This window comes from Dermacentor andersoni, chromosome 2 (genome assembly GCF_023375885.2).
Source record: "Dermacentor andersoni chromosome 2, qqDerAnde1_hic_scaffold, whole genome shotgun sequence".
Taxonomy (NCBI): domain Eukaryota; kingdom Metazoa; phylum Arthropoda; class Arachnida; order Ixodida; family Ixodidae; genus Dermacentor; species Dermacentor andersoni.
In genome coordinates this window covers 76,889,305-76,912,487 of record NC_092815.1, presented here as the reverse complement: position 1 = coordinate 76,912,487, position 23,183 = coordinate 76,889,305, and the positions used below count along the sequence as shown (strand labels likewise).

At 47.7% G+C, this 23,183-nt stretch overlaps 1 protein-coding gene across 3 annotated transcripts in view; it reads left to right on the top strand.

The window, feature by feature from the left end:
* The window catches only part of LOC126542063 (dimethylglycine dehydrogenase, mitochondrial-like), a 38,127-nt gene extending 15,634 nt beyond the window's left edge, over positions 1–22,493 (top strand). For all 3 annotated transcript variants that reach the window (XM_050189049.3, XM_055076944.2, XM_050189050.3), the window contains 11 exons: positions 1,702–1,811; positions 2,826–2,964; positions 8,849–9,047; positions 9,725–9,844; positions 11,107–11,261; positions 11,537–11,754; positions 12,496–12,626; positions 13,248–13,468; positions 15,591–15,748; positions 19,432–19,626; positions 22,201–22,493. In XM_050189049.3, coding sequence (XP_050045006.1) covers positions 1,702–1,811; positions 2,826–2,964; positions 8,849–9,047; positions 9,725–9,844; positions 11,107–11,261; positions 11,537–11,754; positions 12,496–12,626; positions 13,248–13,468; positions 15,591–15,748; positions 19,432–19,626; positions 22,201–22,404 — 1,850 coding nt within the window. In that variant the 3' untranslated portion in view covers positions 22,405–22,493. The remainder of the gene's footprint in view (positions 1–1,701; positions 1,812–2,825; positions 2,965–8,848; positions 9,048–9,724; positions 9,845–11,106; positions 11,262–11,536; positions 11,755–12,495; positions 12,627–13,247; positions 13,469–15,590; positions 15,749–19,431; positions 19,627–22,200) is intronic.
* The last annotated feature ends 690 nt before the right edge of the window (positions 22,494–23,183 follow it).

Genomic DNA, 23,183 nt, shown 5'->3' with positions numbered 1-23,183 from the left:
AGTATACCTCAAAACCGGTGTCATAAGCAGTATTTGTTCGAAGTGGATATGCCTTGCAAACTCACTATAGCTACAATTCGTAGACTGAAATATATACCCTAAATTAATTAATTAATAAAAAGGGTAATAAGTGCAATTATGTTAAGCATTTGTTTAAGCGCTTTGATTTCTCGTAGAAGTAATGGCCGCCTCATAGAGTAATTTAGCTCAAGGGTAACAATTGTGCTATCGGCAACTGACAATTTTTAAAAAATTGGTGCAGCTAAAAAAAAAAAAGAAAACATCTAATATATTTAGCCGCACGTCAAAGATCCCCAGGTGGTCAAAATTCATCCACAGCCCTCCACTCTGTGGCATCTCCCATAGCCGCAGTACGTGTTGCTGTGAAACATTAAACCACATCAATCAATCCACGTCTGCTGCCCACACTGCCTCCTCCGATAGCGGAGTCATCCTGACAGCTAAATTTGGCCTCCTTAAGTTCTGAGAATGGTGACATTATATGTGATCTAACGCTTACGAAACGCATGACGTTTTTGTCGACAGAGCTTTCGATACCGTGCTCGGGTGACGCAAAATACTGCATTCAAATTTCTTCGTGCCTCCCAGTTAACTGGAGTCGACGCCTGCGGAATGCATGCGACGGAGAACGGTATGTATACTATAGCACAAACGCAGTTAACTGCAGCGAATGTCATTTCTAGTCACGCAGACATACTGCACAATCATAGCATGCAGCACTTGCACACGATTGTCGTCGCGTCGCCAAAGGAACTATAAAGGCTAAACCCCATGAGCGCGATTTTGTGCGCGACAGCGACGAGCGACGGCTTCCAGCGACGGATTGGGCCGTCGCGTCAACAGATCGCTCGGTCTTGTCGCGCGATTGCTCGGTTCTGCAAATCTAGAATTCGTCGCTCGTCGCCCGGAAGTGCTATGAGCGACTAGCCAATAGCGCGAAGCCGCAACTGGATGTACATAACTCAAGTACTTCCGATTGTCGCAAGGAACGAGCAAACGATTGAATTTTTATACGTGCAAGGATAAGAACCTACTGCAAGACTTTCAGAAATATTTTATGCTGCTTTTTACAGTAAAACACATCAACTTAAGGTAATAAAGCACGCTTCACGCTAGTTTCGGCGCCTATATTGCTGCCCTCATACCGGCAACACTGGGGAGACGTCGCTCGAAGTCATCGCTCGCATGGGGTGCAACTTGTATACCGACGAGCGAACGCGACAGCCATCTCCATCGCGTCGCTTGTCGCTGTCGCGTGCAAGATCGCTTGCATGGGGTTTATACTTAACGCGTACACACGTGACGTTGAGCGCCACCAGTACTGTAGTGATGTGTCTGTGCGTGTATGTGTTCAATGAGTTAGCACTTGTAGAAGTATCACCTTAGCGTCACGCTGCTTTAAGCGTCGCCGCGACTATGTGATCTGTATTTTATTCCATGCAGTTATCAGCTAGTTGCCTTTATGAAATGGAAACTGGTGAAAGTGGGTGAAATAATTAGACGCAAGAAGAGACAGTTGTCGGGTTTGTTTGCACCAAACATTGGGCTTCTGTGTGACTGAACGCCTCACGAAGGTCTTTTTGTTTTATCGTCCGCTTAGCTCGGCTTACTTGTCCGCCTGATAACGTATGTGTTTCTTGCAATAACAACTGGCGCCACTCTGCACTCTTCATATCGCAGGATTCTGGGCCCACGAGGTAAACGCCCTAGCCGGCGTCGACCTTCCGCTCGTTCCCATCCATCATCAGTACTTCATCACGAGTTCCATACCAGAAGTGAAGAATCTCAAGGTACAATACGGGAGCTAAACCGTATACACCACTGTTCCGTACGTGTATACCTCCAATTGAGAGCACCTTAGCGAACAGCTGTTACTACCATAATCGGCGCATCCGTGTCCGTCGAGCTTACCATTCGAAACAGAAAGCCCCTCTTCGCCACTCCAAAATCGTGCGCGCCTTTCTGCTCTCTGAGGCCACAGCGTAATGTCGCAAGTAACTAAGCCATCGTTGCTAAGCAGAGGCTGCTAAGCTAACGCACGTTAACCTCAATTGCCCAGAGGGAATGGCGCTGACAGAGAGAGAGAGAGAGAAATGAAAGGGCGAGGGATATGCTACTGCATGCATATAGGAATGCTGGGAAGTCCTGGCTTTTGGTCGGCACCTTTTTCCGGGAGCCAGAACATCTTGACAACGTGTCCGGCTAACCTTCTCCTCTCCCACTTCCTGTGTTCCATGTCTCACGATAATTTACCCTCTTCTAAATCAGGATGTAATGTGCTAGTTTTGTTACATCGCATGAAGACACGATATTAACATCGATCGTCTGTCTGTCAACACTGCGCAACTTCGGCATAACGACTGTTCGCTGTCTGTGTCGTCACGCCAGAAGTCGCTCAAGGCGCGCTGCTGAACTTTCTGCGTTCGAGTAGCTTATTACAAAGACTTTTCATACTCACGCCGGGGTTCTCTACCTCATCTATTTTCTTTTTCACGCGTTTTCTTTACGTCTGCGCGATTCTTTCCGTCTTACTTTGGCACTTTCCCCTTCCACAGTGTAGACTAGAAAGCCAGAAGCTTCTCTTCTGGTCAACCTACCTGCCTTTCCCATCTCATGGCTATCTTTCTTTCTTTCATTCTTTCTTTCTTTCATTCTTTCTTTCTTTCTTTCTTTCTTTCTTTCTTTCTTTCTTTCTTTCTTTCTTTTTTTCTTGCTCTCACTCTCTGTGCGTGTGTGTGATGTACCCTACAAAAGTCGCGGAGGTCTCAAACAACACTTTTTTGTACGACACGTTCCCATTGCAGAAGGAAATACCCGTCCTCAGGCACCTGGAAGGAGGCTTCTACATGCGGCAAGAGCGAGATGGCCTGCTCATAGGTCCTTACGAGCACCAGGACAAAATGAAGATCTGTGACGACTGGGTCACCAACAGGGTACCTCCCGGTGAGAAAACACGTTGTACCCTGTAATAGCGGCTGCTATGTACACATCTCTGCCGCGTTTTCTTCATATTTCCTTTATGTTACTCAGAAGGCGGGCGGGGTGATCCTGTTTCTTTGGCGCTGTCGCTTGCGTGACGCAACAAGCTTTTGACCTTTTACTTAAAAGAAGAAGAACAAAAAACGGAAAGTTGCGTTCTTGTGTTTGCTGTGTTAGGCCGACTGCCGCAAGTCAAACGTCTCTTCTTGAGCACGAGAACCCACGCCGTCACTCACCTCATACCATTTGAAGCACAATGTGTAGCATTTGGAGCAGGTTATCTCGCACACAACATACTCCCATCGATGTATTATTGGCTTCACTGAAGACGGGGGGCGGGGGGGGGGGGGGGGGAGGAGTGAGGCGATCACGACACTTTCGTGATCCTTGTCACGTCTCCAGTTTACGACTCCATGACTTTAGTTAGAGGGGAAAGGAGGTATATAGTTGGTTGACTAAGTATAAAGTACTACGTTTCCCGGCGATTAAAATATATAATTGTGTTTTACGACCCGAAACTGCATAGCGGGTTATTAACTTACGTGGACGCCAGGGCGGAGTCATCCGGGCGAACTTTTAACAACTAGAGTTCCGTGCACTCGGTGCACGGTACACAAATGTCTTTTTTTTTTTTTTTTATACCACCCACATAGAATGCGTCCGCCGCGGCTAGGAATCGAACAAGCGACCTCGTGATCAGTAGCAGAACGCCTGAACCAGTGAGCCTCCTCGGCGGGTATTTAAAAAAAAAAGATACGTTCGCGGAAGGAATAACAAATGGAGAAAGGACAACGGATCCAGCGTCTTTCCTATTTCTTCTGTAAACGTTCGCACTGCTGAAAAACACGGTACATAACTACTCGATGATAGGCGCATACCTGCCAACATGTAAACCACAAAATTCCAAAAAAAAAAGGAATCGCACGAACATAAAATTGGAAGGAAGAAGAGGAGTGGAAAATCTCACGCCTTTTTTTTTCAGGTTTGACCTGAGCCCACACCTTTTGTGACATACGTGCGCACTTGATAAACAACGATTTAGCTTAGATGCAACAGACAAGCAGCTGAAGAAGATGGAGGACGCTTAAGCGTCGCCTTTAAGAGGAAGCTTTAGCTCGGGCCCAACTTCGACGCGGCCTATTCAAATACGTGTAAACCGCAAGAAAGCTTTTCTGAGATAACCCCCTTACCGATTTTAAAGAAATTTTTTGCATTTGAGTGAGAAAGTTAAATTCTAGTGACTGTTAAGGCGTAATTTCGGTTTAGGGCCTGAATTTTGTGAAAAGAATGTTCAAATATTCGAAAGTTCGAAAAAATAGAAGCACGAAGTTTACAAATTATTAGCTTTGCCTCAAGAACAGATATCGCGCTTCTCTAAACGGCATCCATTAGATAATTCAAATCGAATAAATTCGATATGTCAGTTTATACCTTACGTGAATTTCTTATGTTGTTTACAAGGGTTCTGCAAAAGCTGTATTTATATATTACTACATTTGTTTCAGATTCATGTGTAACATGTCCATTTTGTCCGCTTTAAATGTGCTATTAAATGTAATTCACAGAATTGTGGTATCATTTTTCATTGCTGAGTTACAGAGTTGTAAACTTGATAACTTTGTTTTCTGAAAATTTTAGTTTTTGCCAATTTTTGGTAAACGATTGACGACCTAAATCAAAAATTCGAAACCAACAGTCACTATATTTGACGTTTTTCTTTTAAATGCAACATACCTCGCCAAATTTGGTGAAGTGGTTGCCGAGAACAACGAATTCTCCTTTTACATGTATTTAGATAGGAGCACCCGAGCTAAAGCTTCCTCTTAAGAGGAAGATTAGTCTGCTTTGAATGATCTAATGGATGCCGTTTACAGAACCGCAATACCTGTTCTTGATGCAGAGTTATTAATTCACAAACTTCGCTCGTCCATATTTATCGAACTTCCGAATATTTAAACATATCTTTAAGAAACTTCAGGCCTTAAATCGAAATTCCGCTTCCGAAAGTCACTATAATTTAACTTTATCTCTCAAATGCAACAAATTTCATTAAAATCATTCAAGGGGTTATCTCAGAAAAGCGTTTTTGCGTTTTACATGGATTTGAATAGGCCGCGCCGGAGTTGGGTCCGAGCTAAAGCTTCTTCTTAAGAGTGGAACGCGATAGCATTCAAAGATCCCTGGCTGATTCTCATGCTTCCCGGCAACTGGAGCGTATGTAACCGTAATGTTTACCGGGAAACGCTGGCAGCGAACGCTATACGGATGGATGGATGGATGGATGGATGGATGGATGGATGGATGGATGGATGGATGGATGGATGGATGGATGGATGGATGGATGGATGGATGGATGGATGGATGGATGGATGGATGGATGGATGGATGGATGGATGGATGGATGGATGGATGGATGGATGGATGGATGGATGGATGGATGGATGGATGGATGGATGGATGGATGGATGGATGGATGGATGGATGGATGGATGGATGGATGGATGGATGGATGGATGGATGGATGGATGGATGGATGGATGGATGGATGGATGGATGGATGGATGGATGGATGGATGGATGGATGGATGGATGGATGGATGGATGGATGGATGGATGGATGGATGGATGGATGGATGGATGGATGGATGGATGGATGGATGGATGGATGGATGGATGGATGGATGGATGGATGGATGGATGGATGGATGGATGGATGGATGGATGGATGGATGGATGGATGGATGGATGGATGGATGGATGGATGGATGGATGGATGGATGGATGGATGGATGGATGGATGGATGGATGGATGGATGGATGGATGGATGGATGGATGGATGGATGGATGGATGGATGGATGGATGGATGGATGGATGGATGGATGGATGGATGGATGGATGGATGGATGGATGGATGGATGGATGGATGGATGGATGGATGGATGGATGGATGGATGGATGGATGGATGGATGGATGGATGGATGGATGGATGGATGGATGGATGGATGGATGGATGGATGGATGGATGGATGGATGGATGGATGGATGGATGGATGGATGGATGGATGGATGGATGGATGGATGGATGGATGGATGGATGGATGGATGGATGGATGGATGGATGGATGGATGGATGGATGGATGGATGGATGGATGGATGGATGGATGGATGGATGGATGGATGGATGGATGGATGGATGGATGGATGGATGGATGGATGGATGGATGGATGGATGGATGGATGGATGGATGGATGGATGGATGGATGGATGGATGGATGGATGGATGGATGGATGGATGGATGGATGGATGGATGGATGGATGGATGGATGGATGGATGGATGGATGGATGGATGGATGGATGGATGGATGGATGGATGGATGGATGGATGGATGGATGGATGGATGGATGGATGGATGGATGGATGGATGGATGGATGGATGGATGGATGGATGGATGGATGGATGGATGGATGGATGGATGGATGGATGGATGGATGGATGGATGGATGGATGGATGGATGGATGGATGGATGGATGGATGGATGGATGGATGGATGGATGGATGGATGGATGGATGGATGGATGGATGGATGGATGGATGGATGGATGGATGGATGGATGGATGGATGGATGGATGGATGGATGGATGGATGGATGGATGGATGGATGGATGGATGGATGGATGGATGGATGGATGGATGGATGGATGGATGGATGGATGGATGGATGGATGGATGGATGGATGGATGGATGGATGGATGGATGGATGGATGGATGGATGGATGGATGGATGGATGGATGGATGGATGGATGGATGGATGGATGGATGGATGGATGGATGGATGGATGGATGGATGGATGGATGGATGGATGGATGGATGGATGGATGGATGGATGGATGGATGGATGGATGGATGGATGGATGGATGGATGGATGGATGGATGGATGGATGGATGGATGGATGGATGGATGGATGGATGGATGGATGGATGGATGGATGGATGGATGGATGGATGGATGGATGGATGGATGGATGGATGGATGGATGGATGGATGGATGGATGGATGGATGGATGGATGGATGGATGGATGGATGGATGGATGGATGGATGGATGGATGGATGGATGGATGGATGGATGGATGGATGGATGGATGGATGGATGGATGGATGGATGGATGGATGGATGGATGGATGGATGGATGGATGGATGGATGGATGGATGGATGGATGGATGGATGGATGGATGGATGGATGGATGGATGGATGGATGGATGGATGGATGGATGGATGGATGGATGGATGGATGGATGGATGGATGGATGGATGGATGGATGGATGGATGGATGGATGGATGGATGGATGGATGGATGGATGGATGGATGGATGGATGGATGGATGGATGGATGGATGGATGGATGGATGGATGGATGGATGGATGGATGGATGGATGGATGGATGGATGGATGGATGGATGGATGGATGGATGGATGGATGGATGGATGGATGGATGGATGGATGGATGGATGGATGGATGGATGGATGGATGGATGGATGGATGGATGGATGGATGGATGGATGGATGGATGGATGGATGGATGGATGGATGGATGGATGGATGGATGGATGGATGGATGGATGGATGGATGGATGGTAGAAAGCTGTAAAATGGGGTTTCTTTGAGTTCTCGCGTAACATAATTATGTTTTCTCGTATAGTAAAATTACAATTCGACGCTATCATGTCTGTAGGTTGTGTGTAAGTCGCACTTTACAATTTTTCTGCGTACTTTAGCTTGAGAAATTCAATTAGTTCAGCAGCTTCCTTGCGCCACATGGAGACCTGGGTATGGGTGGTTCGAAAATATTTTGACGAATCGACGTCCGACGCGGGACGCCAGCTTTTGTGCGACACGAGGCCGGCCCTTAATGATCTCGCGTTAACACTTGGAACAGCACGAATTGACAATCAACACACTGTCGATTTAGAACATGGGCTTTTTTTGTAACTTCGCTGTTACTTATTTCGCCTGCGTCAGGAACTTTCCTGAAACCCACCATGGTTTCTTAGTGACTATGGTGTTGGTCTGCTAAGCATGAGGTCGCGGGATCGAATCCCGGCCATGGCGGCCGCATTTCCATGGGGGCGAAATGCGAAAACACCCGTGTACTTAAATTTAGCTGTTCGTTAAAGAACCCCAGGTCGTCCCCGGAGTCACCCATTACGGCGTGCCTCATAATCAGATGGTGGTTTTGGGCTCGTAAAACCCATAATTTCAATGTTAACTTTTCTGAATAAATTTGATCTAAGCATGCACCTCTGTGGTGTCATTTTACAATCAGAAAACTTCCAAAAGTATACGCTGAGACCAACGAGCAAAACATTTTCGTGAACAGAATTGATTCTTCTTTTCGTGAAGTTTGAAGTCCAATTGTGCAGGCAGTCCGAATTCGTAATAATGATAATTTGTCGTAAACAGGATGACACAAGAAAGCAGACCCAGGACAAAGCGCTACTCTCAACTGACATCTTTATTACGTCACACCCCTGCTTACAAGAAAGCAAACCCAAGGAGCATGCGCGGAAAAGCCATCATGACAGATAGATCAAAAGAGCAAATCATACATATAATTCTAAAATAGGAAAAGTAATAAAGATGTCAGTTGAGAGTAGCGCCTTGTCCGTTCTTTCTTATGCCGGCCTGCTTGCGTTGAATGTAGTTACGAATACGCACCAGCTAGCCCGTCAAAGCATCCCGCCAAATTCGTAAACTTCAAGGGAAATTCGGGAGAATTCGCAGGTATGTTACATGCGACAAGTCGCACCTGTCTTCTCCGCATGGCAGGCTTCGGCAAGGAGCTGTTCAACCCCGACCTGGACCGTCTCACTGATCACATCGAGTCCGCCATGGAGCTGGTGCCGGCGCTGAGGACGGCGGAGATCCGCACCACGGTATCCGGGCCCATCACGTACACGGCTGACAGCCTGCCCTGCATCGGACCCATGCCCCGATTCCCGAACTACTGGGTGGCCGTTGGATTCGCGTGAGCGCTTCTTCTATACATCGCTCGCAAATCTGTATTTTTCTGAAAACTGCTGATTGCGCTCTGGCTGCTGTAGCAACAATGCGTAGAAGTTTGTATGTGGAACAGAATTTATCGACTTTTACATAATGCGCTTGCCACGATCGGTATGGGATGTGTAATATAGTAGACAGCGGTACCACGTTGAAAGCCTGGGAAGCGAGAAAATTTAATTAGCGGCTTCTGTGTTTTAATGTGCGTGTACCAAAAAAAGATAACAATTAATGTCCCTGAGCATAGGAAGATTTGATGTCGTAAGCGTGACGTCTTGTCTCTACGCCATAATCTTCTACCTCCGCGACAGAAGTTGCCTGGTCAGCAATAAGACGTACGACAATACGGACTGTGTAGTGAGAGCAGGGCGTCACATCGTAAACTAAATAAATTTATATCGGTACAACGGCAATTTCTGCCGCTATGACAAATTTTTTTGAAATTGATGACAACAGTTCGTTACGAAACAGGACAAACATTTCTATTGTTTCCTGTCAAGTTGTTTTCTGACAGATATATGTGTGGCCGGCTGCGTATTTTCACCACACTTTTGCCAGAACATTTCATATAGCTTTAGTTTATATAGTGCAAGTGCATCAAAGGGAGTTATAGAGAAATACTAACTTTCGCATTTTAAATTACAGGTACGGAATCATTCACTCCGGAGGAGCGGGCCGGTATCTGGCGGAGTGGATGACAAAGGGAGAGCCGCCTTACGACCTCGTTGAAACTGACCCGGGACGGTTTGGAAAATGGGCCACAAGGTGCGTCAATCGGAAACAACTTCACACTAAACGTGGCTTCCGCGACGAAGTGGCGCCCTACGCGTGAGAAATGCGGGCACCACGACATGCAGCGCTCACAGAATACACCAACAATGCTCCCCATATATGCACGAATGTTTCGCAGACTGCAGCTGGCTAATAGTGTCCTGTCCTCGCATTTCTTACATTGGACCTTGCTGGTGTTGCGCTGCTGAGCACGAGGTCGCGGGTTCGACTCGGGCCCCGGCGGCTAGATTTCAGTGGCGGTGGAACGCAAACACGGTCGTGTACGCTGGTTAAAGACGGTAAAGGAGGCGCGTTAACAAACCCCAAGCGATCAAAATTAATCCAGAGCCCTTCACCGCAGCGTCCCTCATTACTCATTGTGCAATTTCGGGACTTTCGACCTCACAATATCATTTTTTTAAATATTGAACCTTTTTCTTGTTGTTGCTTTCTCATGTTTCAAGGTTCCGAAAAGTCATCATCAAAGTCACGGCGAAGAAACGGATTGCTGCTGAAGCGCTTTTTCCCTCAGCCATTTGACGTGTGCGACCAAATGTAGCGAGCACAACGTGACTCGGAACAGGCGTGAGCCTCCGAGATCTCCTTCCCGGAACAACGCGCCACATGGCAGATTTCGGAGGCCATGTCGCATCTGGTTATACCCGCTGGTGCAGCGCTTTGCGAGCAGAAGGAGCTAGTCTGTGAGCTAGTCTTGCTTCGGTTCGGCAGGTAGATGCTAACTCACCGTCGCAACTAGACCCGAAGCTAGCGGGCATTCTTACAAGCATGCACGCTCGCTCACGTGGTCAGCGAGTAGCGTAGACCGCAGACTCAATGAGGTCGACGATGGTGAAGGCACCCAAGACGAAATTATGGTGGCTGTACAAGCGACGACTGACGAATAATTAACCGAAGCCTAATAATGTTTGCGAGAAAATTCTGAGGCCCCGATTACGGATCAAACTTCAGCGACCCTGAAATCTACACAGTTGCATCTTAGACAAAAAAAGATATGCATCGAATATACTACCTGTGAGTCCGTAGACGCTAACTACGCCTGTTTGATTCCTTGCGTGTCAGATTTTAATATAAGCACGAAAATAAAAGCTATATCGACGAGCCACAGCGATCATTAATTCTTTTTTTTAAAATTCACTTCATACATTAATTGGAGCATCATACCAGGCGAAACGCCAGGCTAACATCTCCAGCATCTGATTAAAGCTTCTCTCTCTCTCTCTCTCAATTCACTGCAGGTCGTACCTGTTCTCCAAATCGAAGGAAACGTACGGCATGAACAACAGCTTCACGTTCCCGAAGGAAGAGCGCTGGGCGGGGAGGCCGACGGAGCGGGTGAGCGGCATCCACGATCAGCTCGTCGAGCGAGGAGCCGAGATGGGATTCCACGCCGGTGAGCACCGCATCACCATCGTTTCGCCTGTTGTGCGCGTGCGCTGACATTTGCATTTCATATCCATTGACACTTTGCATACATTCACGCTCCCCCATAAGTGAGATGGACCAGTCGGGAGCATGCTACTGCCACCGTCTTTCTCTGTCGTTACAATTGGCTCTACACTAAACACTGATGGGACAGCACGCGAGCGTAGCCTCGGTCTAAACTCCCGTCCCATTAACAATGCCAAGTGCGTTCACTCGCGGCGCTGCTCTCCTTCATGCCCCAAGGTTGGGAGCAGCCGGCGTGGTTCTCGCAGCCTGGTGACGTCAGCGGCTACCAGCCTAGTTTCCGGCGCAGCAACTGGTTCGAGCCCATGAAGCGCGAGTGTCGCAGCGTCCTCGACAGCGTCGGCGTCATCGACCTGACGCCGTTCGCCAAGTTTCAAGTGACCGGCAAGGGAGCCAGTCGATTCCTCGACAAGCTTCTGGCAAACAAGCTGCCAGCGGTGAGTCGACGCACTCCTGGCAGGAGAAAATGTGGCGGGTTCAAGACTGTAAGCGCAGAGATAAAAGATTGTAAATGCGGTATAACGTCTCGGAACGCAGCATGAATGCGGCGTCAACCGTCCTGGACCCCTTTTCCTAGGCACAAAAATATATCTGATCACTCGAAATCACGTACGCACTAAATGCCTGTGATTAAGGAGGGTGCCGTCGAAATACGTCATTCTCGGCAAGCTGTAATTTTTCGTGATAAAGGAAACACTGCTTATGTTTTAAGATAACAATCATTGCAGAGAAAGTCGGAGGGATGCGATGTACATGAGACGGGAGCCTCAGTGGCATCGCTGCGCCATTAGGCAACGCAGAAACTTTTTTTTCTGTGTAGCAGCGCCAAGAATTCCTGTTTTAATTTGATCTTTCCCTTCTACATAGTGTTCTTAATTCATAACTGCGCAGACAGCAGATATTCTGACAGGACCTCCTTCTCTGTGAAGCACCAGTTTATAAATAGTAACACATCCGTAATTAACACATAGCATTAATTAAAACATGGATCTGAGTCAACCGCCCGGTTCTACCAATACACGCAAGTATAATCGACCGCATAAGCAGCAACGAGCGAATCTTTTTCAAATGAAAATGTGGGCTCGTTCCCCGCTATCTGATCTGTGCCTGTGCGTTAATCGATGTGTAGCCCGGTAAATATCCCTCAACAAAGTCGCGCGTGTCGCAATGGCGCGCAGGTGAACTCCATCAACATCTCGCACATGCTGACACCCAGGGGTAGAGTCTACGCCGAGGTGACGGTGACCAGGCTGGAGGAAAATCGCTACTTCGTCATCACGGGATCGGGCTCGGAGCTTCACGACTTCAGGCAAGGCTGCCCCGAAGTACAGAAGCATTTGTGATATCCTATAGTCTTGCCGTGGCCCGACACCTGCTGTAGGTTTCTTTCCCCACATCGATAACCCAAACCTTCATGAGAGAGCATCCAGTCCATAGACGCAAGGTCACCTCGAGTTATCCGTGACATTTTCACGAGTTCGCAACGTCAGACGGACCGTGCGCAAGTATCCGCACATTCTTAAAAAGAGATGAGGGCAGCTGAAAGACATTATCAAACAATGGCAAACAGCACATCGCAAATACAAAGTGAAAAGGAACGCCCATAGTATACGTGACAGCACAATGTTCCTGTATACGTACGAGTATACTATAACACCAAGCAAAGCACCGCATCTCATGCATTTGAGGTCGCTCTCCTGCTAAACACATTTCTAATAAATATTTGCGTCATCGTTAGGCGAATTAGAGGCGCACTGAACGAGTCCAACCCAACTTCAATGAATATGTAATATCAAAAGCTAGAGAACAACTTCCGGCTACATTTTATAGGAGAGGCTTGCATCGTCACAGCCCCTGGGCTGTCCGGCAGGTTAAGTACCCTAACCAAACGCAATGAGCGCTTTGAAAGCCACCAACATTCCTGGCGCAGGTGGATGGACGATCACCTCAGGCTCTGGAAGATGGACGACGTCAAGATTGACAACGTCACGGACAGCGTAGCAGCGCTCGGCATAGCGGGTCCGCATTCGGCCAACGTCCTGGCGTCGCTCACAGACGTACCGCTAAGCGACGACAAATTCCCGTTCCTGCACGCCAGGGAGATCAGCGTTTGCGGCATTCCCGTAACCGTCATGCGGGTATCCTACACCGGTAAGCCTATGACGTATCTCTCTCTCTCTCTCTCTCTCCCGCTCGAGAAGCGTCTGTAACATCAGGCGAGCCGTGAGGTGGTGCGGGTAGTACTAGCCTTCCTTTGCATCGAACTGTCGCCGATTGCAGGAGGTGCGACACGTGTTTTAGTTCGCTGTTCACATAGTGGTGCGCTAGTTACATGCGCGGATAAAATCGGGAGTGCCGTTCATGATTGACGCTCGAGCTTTTACTTAAGCTCACGTCTCCTCTAACAGCAGCTTCACCTCAGTAAATGCAAGCATACGGTGGTGCACTCTTTAAGACCGGATTTAAGAAAAAGGAAAAGGAAAACTAAAATTGCAGGGAATTATTTTTTATTCCATGTCGTGAAAGTGCACCTGTGCCTTCGCTTTAAAACATGGTAATTCAGTCGCGCTCCGACCACGTGGAGAATTTGGTTAGCTACAAACACTGTTCATAAAGCGGGTCGTCCATAATAACAAATGTTGACGCGAAACAAATAAGATTTAAAAAAAAGCACCGTAATTAAGGTTTGTTTCTGCGCATTGCACTGCGCACTGAAATTTAGGTTATAAAAAAATATTAGCAAGTTAAACAGACTGTACTGGTCACCACCACATTTTCAACAAACGCAAGTGCGCCGCGGGCCACGAGGGTCGTGACTGCAAACTTTGCATCGATATAATTCCCAACAATGCAGGTTTCACTAACAGAAATTCAGTATGTCAGAAGAGGAAGAGATGTGCCGTATGTAAAGCTACAGATTGTTGACGAAAAACCACATTTCTGTCACCTGAAAGACGTGGGAAACCCAGTTTTCGTCTCAAAAACACGTACGCTTTGGAGGGCGCCTGAGTACCGAAGCTATCACGTGGTTGTCGCGGCCGTACAGTTACTGACTAATACTCCCGTGTCGACAGCTATACGGGTACTACCGCCGGCAAAACGTCGCGCGGATTTCCCCGCCAGTGTGTGCGGGTCCTTCGGCTCCTTTCATTTATTGGAGACCACCATGCCGACGCTGTTCACATTGACGAGACAAAAATACATGTGCTTCTGCGGGCTTTGTATGTTTCCGTCCTATCCACTGTCCAGACGGCGAGTTTACATATTAACTAGCTGCAAACTGATTTACAAAGTTTGGTACCCGCATAAATCGGTCGTAATTCGAGTCGTCTGTGTATCAACAAAGGCGATCATAAGAGGGCACGACTGTATACTAATACTGCGCTATTTGTGCCTCGAAGCCCGCGCCGTACCTTTCACAAAGAAACATCAGGCAATGACAACCACGTGATGCGGTTCTAGTGTAGCACCCACGAAACAGCATCCGGCGCTGCGCGAGATCCACACGATTCTGCAATCGGAAACGGGGGGAAAACCCTGGCCGGGAAACCGTTATAGAGCGATACAAACAACGCTGCCCTCTTCGCTTCTATTTTACAGCTCTTAGATACTTTATTCTGTAAATAAAGCTTTGTCCAAGCGAAATGCGTTGTTAAATAAAGAAACTGCCAGCGGGAAAACAAGGTTGCAGAAAAAAGTAATGAAGTAGAGAAAAAAGGAGCAAGGCCTGTTCTGCTGTCAATTGTTTCTATAGTTCTTTCTGCAGTTAAGTTTCAATAGAGAGAGAGAGAGAGAGAGAGAGAGAGAGAGAGAGGTGATGTATAGAAAGGCAGGAAAGTTAATCAGAGGCAGATCTGCTCGGCTACCCTTTTCAGGAGGAAGGGAATAAAATATGAAGAGAGAGTAAGGGAATGGGAAGAGAAAAATAAAAGAGAAATAATTAACTATAAACCGCATACACAACCCAGTGGTAGCAGACAGTCTTTTATAAGTCTATAAAGTAAATATGCAGACCTTACAAACTTGAGGAGCGCAGATTCAGCCTTCCGCGCGGAGTTACTCAGTTTAGAGCCCCAGCTTAAGCTTTCTGTTCTGATAGTGGACGATTGTCCAGTCTGTCATGCACATCGCACATCGGACAGATGAAAAGAAGGTGTGTGAATGTCTCGTCACACCTGAATGCGGTGCACGTGGGTGTTCGCTGCAGGAATGCAGAAATAGCGCCTAGGGCATACCCACCCGCGTGACGTTCTTTTTTTTTTTTTCATTTTAGGTGAACTAGGATGGGAGCTCTATCACGACAGAAAGAACACCGCCGCACTGTACAACCAACTGCTCCGATTCGGCGAGCCCTACGACATCAAAGATTTCGGAACGTACGCTCTGAACAGCTTACGCATCGAGAAAGGCTTCAGGCTTTGGGGTGCCGACGTAAGTAAACAGACGAGTGCATAGATGTGCTTGTTGTGTATTTATTTATTTATTTATTTATTTATTACGAAGGTCTTTCTTGGCGAATTACCCCACTTTCCCGTATAGGATATTTGTTTCTAACCTCTTTCGTAGGTCGATCCCTAAGATAGTGCAGTCTAGTTAAGTGCCACTGGGGCCACTAGTATGTGGTGCTGGGTATGGGGCACTGGGTGTGTACATACCTGTGGCGCCACTGGATACGTGATGACATTGCGTATATATAGGCCACTGGGGTCACTTGGTATGCGGTGACTATGATGATGATGATCACGAAAATTACGCCAGAACCGATGATAGTCAGCAGTAAAGCGTTAGCATTGAATCAATGTAGCGACATTACGTATTGCCATCGCCAAAACGGGTTGTGTACGAGGCTTGTGTGAGGCGTGTACTGCAGTGGGACTCTTCTTTCGCGCTTCCTTAAGAATGCCCGGTGTCATCTAGCGCCGCCGCTGCGAAGCTTGCGCGTGGCCTCCAAAATGCACGGAGCGCCGGTGCGTGGCATAAGCTGAGAAACGCGTCAGCGGCAATCGGACTCCTCTCTCGCGCTTTTTTCTGGACGCGCTGAGTCATCCAGTGACACTGTCGAGGCACTCCGAGTCAAGAATCGTGGCACGGCGGTGCCTGCAAATATTGGGAATCGTTCCCTCGCTTGCCGCACACTCAGTAGGACGTATTCAGTGACCCAGGTTGGCGAGAGGTTCATTGAAAAGCGGCCCACACTCAGTGCGTTCATGGCGCAGCTCGCTAAAGTGTTGGCGTGAAAGGCTTTTATTGAAAAGTGGCACAAAGCCAGTGCATTTGCGGCGCAGCCTGCTAATGCGTCGGGTCGCTGTCCTCGAAGAACCCTTGTGACGTGCGAGCGATTCCTCTCAGTGTCGGAGAAATTTAAGGGATCTTTTTCGTCATAGGAGAACGGTGCATTCCCAGTGGCACATACCTAGTTACCCAAGTTGGCGTTAAATACGTCCATTGAAGAGCGGCACACACCTAGTGGCACATACCCAGTAGCCCAAGTTGCCATCAAAAGAGGTTCATTGGAGACACCTAGGACTTTAAGTCAGCGTCAAACAGTTTCTTCGAGCAGCGGTTTACTTACCCAGTCCTTGAATGTGTAAAGAGCAGGGCTCAAAGATCAGGACAGAAGAACACAAACGACAGGACCGGCGCCACTCACAACTAAGTTTATTTCCGCAACAAGCCTGCCTTATATGGGGAAATAAACTTAGTTGTGAGTGGCGCTGGTCCTGTCGTTTGTGTTCTTCTTCTGTCCTGATCTTTGCGCCCTGCTCTTTACACATTCAAGCATGAACCAACTAGCCCAAGCAAGAGTTTTACTTCCCAGTCCAGCGTCTATAGACAGCTTCATCGGGCGAGGAGGATAGGGCGCGCGGAGAGCCTTTCCTCCTCTCTGGCTTGGGCGATGCGGCGCGGCGCTGCTTGAAAGTATTGCTGTCGCGTGCTGCGGAACGATTTCGAGGTGTTTTAGATCTTACTTTGTGAAATTTACGCCATGTTTGTTCATATAAGGTCGTCAGGGAAGCCTTTAGGTGCATCGGTAACTACTATAGGCGGAATTATGTCTTGGGGGCGCAAAAATGTGCCGCGCATAATCAGCCGCGGTGTACGCGCATTATCAGTCGCTGTGCGTGTATGTGTTCTTTACTATTTTGCTTATATCGATTTTAAATCGACAAAGGAAACCGGCGTGTCTGTATTAATTACCAGCATTAAATGGTAAATCAGCTCACTGTCTGATCGATTGGCGTAGGGAGTAAAACATAAGAGCGCGTGCTGTGCACGGCCAACCTAAAGCAACCACGAAATATCTGAGCGGCAAGCGCTATCAAATATTTGTGATACACTGGCATCGTTCTCACGCATTTCAAGTCTAGTATGCTTGAAATTACCTTATGTCTACGCTAGCCTTGCTGCATGTGGCCCACAGCGCTGCTCAACACAGCGATCACTGCGGTTGGTGAGCCAGCACGATACATATATATAAGCTGTGTGCTTCGGCATTGCCCTATTGGCCTGTATACAGCCATATAATATATGAGAGGGTTCGCATAAAAAGAATGCGATGGCTATTTTTGAGCGCAAGATTTCCCTAATACGTGTGAGTGCGTCGTAGAGAAGTGAACGAACACAACCGCAAAAAAAATTCGGTTATCATCCTCTTTCTCTAAAAAGCAAGAGAAAACGGGCTAACGCCGCACAACGTTTATAAATATATAACCGCTGATGTATGCTTGGACCATGCGCTATATAGAACAAAGATATCTGTAATTCAGCACCTACTACTGCTTAGGACGCTCGCGCAGTTAGTAAACGGTCGCTTTGCTGGACAAGCTTAATTCAGACTGTAAGGTATGATGCTGTCTAGCCAAAACTTTTATTCATAGGTGGAAACCTCATCCATCGAACCAAGTAGTCACGCAGTGTAACCTGCAGCGAACAGTTTGAATGCTTGTCAAAGTATAACAGCACAGCTCCTGTCGTAGCAGAACGGTACCCACGCTGTTACGATCGTCGCGTATGTGTCATGGCTCCTAAACCGCAGCCTAGAAATAGAGGATAATACTGCAGTAAGGTCACATTAGTGATTGGAACATTCAGAAATACACAATTGATCTCCGAGGCTGATTGTAGGCTCAAATATACGCGCACACATCGCGCTGCGTGTTCCGTCCGCCTCAACGCCAGCAGAAATTCCGGCCATGACGCCTTAAACCACTTCAGCGTGTCTCACAGGACCGTTTACCACGTAGAAGACGCACGTCATACTAAACAGACCGTACGACCGCGAAAACAAACGCCAGAACCTACCGCCGAGCGTATACCTGCCATGCAAAAGACCGCTTTCACCCAAGCCAGTATGGCGCTGCTCATAGGCGGCGCCACTGCGTTCACAATATGGCGGCGCCTACGAAAAAACGGTCTATAGACGCTGGACTGGGAAGTAAAACTCTTAGTGTGACCCTTGTCGGTGAGAAAGAGGTTCGTTGAAGGGTGGGACGTATGTACACATTGCCGCATACTCAGTGACTCGAGTTGATCCGATGGTTGTTTTCGAAGACTGTTACCTCAGCACAGCAGCCCGATGCGCAACCACTGGCCACCCAGTGACTCAGGTAGGCGGGAAAACGTTCAGATGCAAGCACACATAGACACAAACATACAAACATACCTATATAGATAGCCCGCTGGAAGGCGCGTGAAATACCCAAAGAATGCTTAAGCGTTAAAATTCGGAAGGTGAATTAACGTTTTGATGACGTCGATCAAACGTTGCAGTTCCAGCGCGCCTCTCGCAATAAATTATTCGGTTCATGCGCCCCATTCTTACCCCAAGGCTCGCTCAGGAAGACTTTGTCTTTCATTGACGTCAACTAGAGGTTGAATCGCCATCCATTTTCTTTCTTTTAGTCGAGGCTAAAGAGAATTTGCTTGTATACAGGCCTCAAAGCAGCTATAGCATCATACGTTTGCGTTGTTAGCAATTTTGAGCGCTCTTAATCTGTTTTGCGTCCCCCCCCCCCGACCTCTTTGTTAAACGGTTACCGCTGCCCAATCTCCCACGCGTCTGTAGTGTTGCAATTTTTATGCATACGTTCTCGTGTTTTCAAACATGTTCATAGATGACTGTCGACACCAATCCATTTGAAGCCGGTCTCGGACCATTCGTCAAGATGAAGAAGGCCGCCGATTTCATAGGGAAGGCGGCTCTTCGGCAAATCTTGAGCGAAGGACTGTCGCGAAAGCTGGTTCACCTCGCCGTGTACGCCCCGGAAGTTGATCCAGAAGGCAACGAGTCCGTCTGGTGTTCAGACAAGGTAGGTGCATCGCAAGGAGAAGGCCATAATCAGCATTAACGAGATCCTTGCGCACAGGCGGAGAGTTTTCATTTTTCCGAGGGGGGAGGGGGGGAGGGGCGATCAGCTTTCCGAACTCCATATATATATGTAACGCAGGAGACATGGCGGTCGTGCGAAGCTCTGTTTATTGCAAACCTCGTCTTCCTCCTCCACCACTATTGCACCGCACCGTCCTGTTGCGATTCGTCATATATATATATGGAATCGGCGTTGTATGAGTATATACAAGGCTTCATAGTAGGAGACAGTTTCACAGCCCGAGTCCTCTCGGTGGTGTAATTGTCATTGTCGCACACTTGGCTATCACTAATACTGCTTCGCCTTTCCGGCGAAACTGCAGCCTCTCTCTCTCTCTCTCTCTCTCTCTCTCTCTCTCTCTCTCTCTCTCTCTCTCTCTCTCTCTCTCTCTCTCTCTCTCTCTTTCTCTCTCTCTTTTCTTTTTCTTTTCTTATTTTTCTGTGAGTCCGAGTATAAGCGCTTCTGCGCATGACTACTGTTGATTCTGATTTCGAGTGAATTCGGCTTGCCCTCATTTCGGTAACTGAGTGTATTACACAGTGTTCCCCAACTGTCATGCACCAAGAGTTACAAAAAGAGCAGTTGCGTTACTCGAAGAAAGCCTAGTGCATATTGTTTCCAGTACTGTGGAGTGGCCGCCAGTAATTTTTTCGCTACTGAGAATTAATTCGGTAATTGCAATTAATTATCTAACTCGAGAAGTACTGTCCTAATTTTCAAAGTGTCAAGAGGCATTTGTACCCGAAAATTTGCACCCCAAAATGACACCTAACTGTGGTATTTTCAGTGACGTACTAATAATTGCGTGCAATTCTTTTCCGACTGGCAAAGAAACCTCACGAAGTATGAAAAATACCACGTGAGTGGCGCTCCCACCCGCATCATAAAGCAGTGCCCTCAAATAAGCTGATTGAAAGCAACTGCATTGCCTGTCGCAACCCGAAGAGACAGAGCAACGCCTTGATAATGGTACGGAAGGAGCACCAACAGCAGGTTTCGCGGCTTCGCAGCTATTCGATCCTTCCTCTCATTTCTACGTCACACTTACTATCCGTCTCTCAAGGCCGACTGATCACATTGATAACAAAAGCACGTTGATAATGCGACCGAAGCGCCGCTCTGACTACGCATGAAATGTGAAAAGCAATGTAATAGGCATAGATTGTTTCAAAATCCCGGCTTTGCTCGCTCCGCATCGAAAGAGTGCGCACGAAGCTATATTTCAGGCCTGAAGCTTTCGGGCCAGATACAGTGCCTACCCTCCCCCCGAAGCCTTGCGCGCGACGGAAGGCGGCGCGCTTCCTCCCCGCTTTCTTCCATTGTGTGCGCGAGATTGAGCCGCGATCACCGACTCACCCTCGCACGCTTCCACTCGCACATATAGCATACGGCGCGCGGCGACGATTTTATCGCCGCTGGACTTTATACGGAACCTCATGGCGACGCCGACGGCAGAAATACACCTGCAGAAATGCGCCTGGAATGTCTATATAATTGCTATCGCAATGAAATCGAGGAATCCCCTGGACGAAAATGAACGCCCCAAAAGCACACCTAAAATGCTCGTTCGAAATCCCGTGCCTTCCAGGGGAGAACAGGAGCAGGAGCGCTGCCACCCAATGACGCAAGAGCCCCCTGGCAGCGTCGAAGTACTCGAGAGGTTTGATTGCACTTCGCACTGCATGCACTTGATCGCGTAAAAATTGGAGTAGAACGGAAATAAGACGACTGTATTGCATCAGATCGTTTTGTTTCGCTTGTGTTTTGCTTCAGCCTGGGTGCGCGAACAATGGCATCAGCAAAGTGCAGTGACTGGATTGATGTTGAGACGAGCAAATCTTGCGACACCTCGGATTGCATCCTGAGGAGCCCATCACGTTCGCCGTCAAAATCACGGGGATTGGCAGCTCAAGCAAAGTGTTCCTCTTCTCGCCGAGGTGTCCGAAACATACGACAAACCTACAAGACAAAACACTTAGAACGAGGCTATAGGAAAGTGTGGACGCCGATTTAGTGCTATCGTTGCTGATCGGTGACCAGTGGCTAGAGCTTGAGTTCAGTATCCACCGCGGACCCCGAACACGTGCTTTACAGCCAAGTGGCAGCTGGAAGGCTAGGAAATCTTGCGACCACTCTCGCAGCTGTTTCTTAGACCGCAACGAGTGTTCCATTGGCGCAATAGAGGGTCGCGCTATCACTTCGCTACTGCTATACCATCACTTATCGACGTCTCTGCTCCTGTTCTGCCGCAGGAATGCGCCATAAATAACTGCAGCGGAGTGGCAACCGTATTATGTGCTATGAACCTTATGACCACCTATCCGCTCCGCATCCGCCCTCTCCCCCACCCTTCAGACGAACACTTTTCTAGTCTTGAATATGAGTCATCCACATACAATGCGTACTGCCTTTCACTTAATTCCTACTGTCGCGTTTCCGAATCGCTCATCCATGCATGGCACTTAAATTTCGCCTTACGTACGACGCAACCAACCATTTGATGCCCTTGTGCAGGTTGTCGGGTACACGACCTCCGGATCTTACGGAGTCCAGTCCCAACAGAGCCTGGCAATGGCATATCTCCCAATGTACCTCGCAATTCCAGGAAGCGAGGTGCAGGTGGAGCTGCTGGGGAACCTCTGCTCGGCCACGGTCTTGCCGTCGGCACCCGTTGCCGTGCAAGTCAAGAGGAGGAAACCACCCAGAACAAGCAGCTGATTTGCAATGAATGACCCGCATACATTACTCCCCATGCTAATGCACGTACTCACGAAGATTCACACGATGAATAAACGGATATGGGCAGACTCCCTTTTCTGAAAAAAAAAAAGCTAAGCCGATAGCCCATTAAAATATCGGCACAGCCAGGTATAATCGATTGTCTCCAAAGCGCTGGATCAACGCATACATCACTCCCCATGCTAATGCACGAGCTCACGAAGATTTACGCGATGAATAAACGGATATGCGCCGATTCACTTTTCCGAAAATCAAGGTAAGCCTATAGCCCACTAAGATGTCGCCACAGCCAGGTCTAACTACGTGTTTCCAAAGCGCTGGATCAACGCATACATCACTCCCCATGCTAATGCACGAGCTCACGAAGATTTACGCGATGAATAAACGGATATGCGCCGATTCACTTTTCCGAAAATCAAGGTAAGCCTATAGCCCACTAAGATGTCGCCACAGCCAGGTCTAACCACGTGTTTCCAAAGCGCTGGATCAACGCATACATCACTCCCCATGCTAATGCACGAGCTCACGAAGATTTACGCGATGAATAAAGGGATATGCACCGATTCACTTTTCCGAAAAGCAAAAGATGTCGGCACAGCCAGGTCCAATCACGTGTCTCCAAAGCGTTGGATCAACGCTTACATCACTCCCCGTGCTAATGCACTTACTCACGAAGATGTACACGATGAATAAACGGAGTTGGGCATATTCCCTTTCCTGAAAAAAAGCTGAGCCTATAGCCCATTAAAATATCGGCA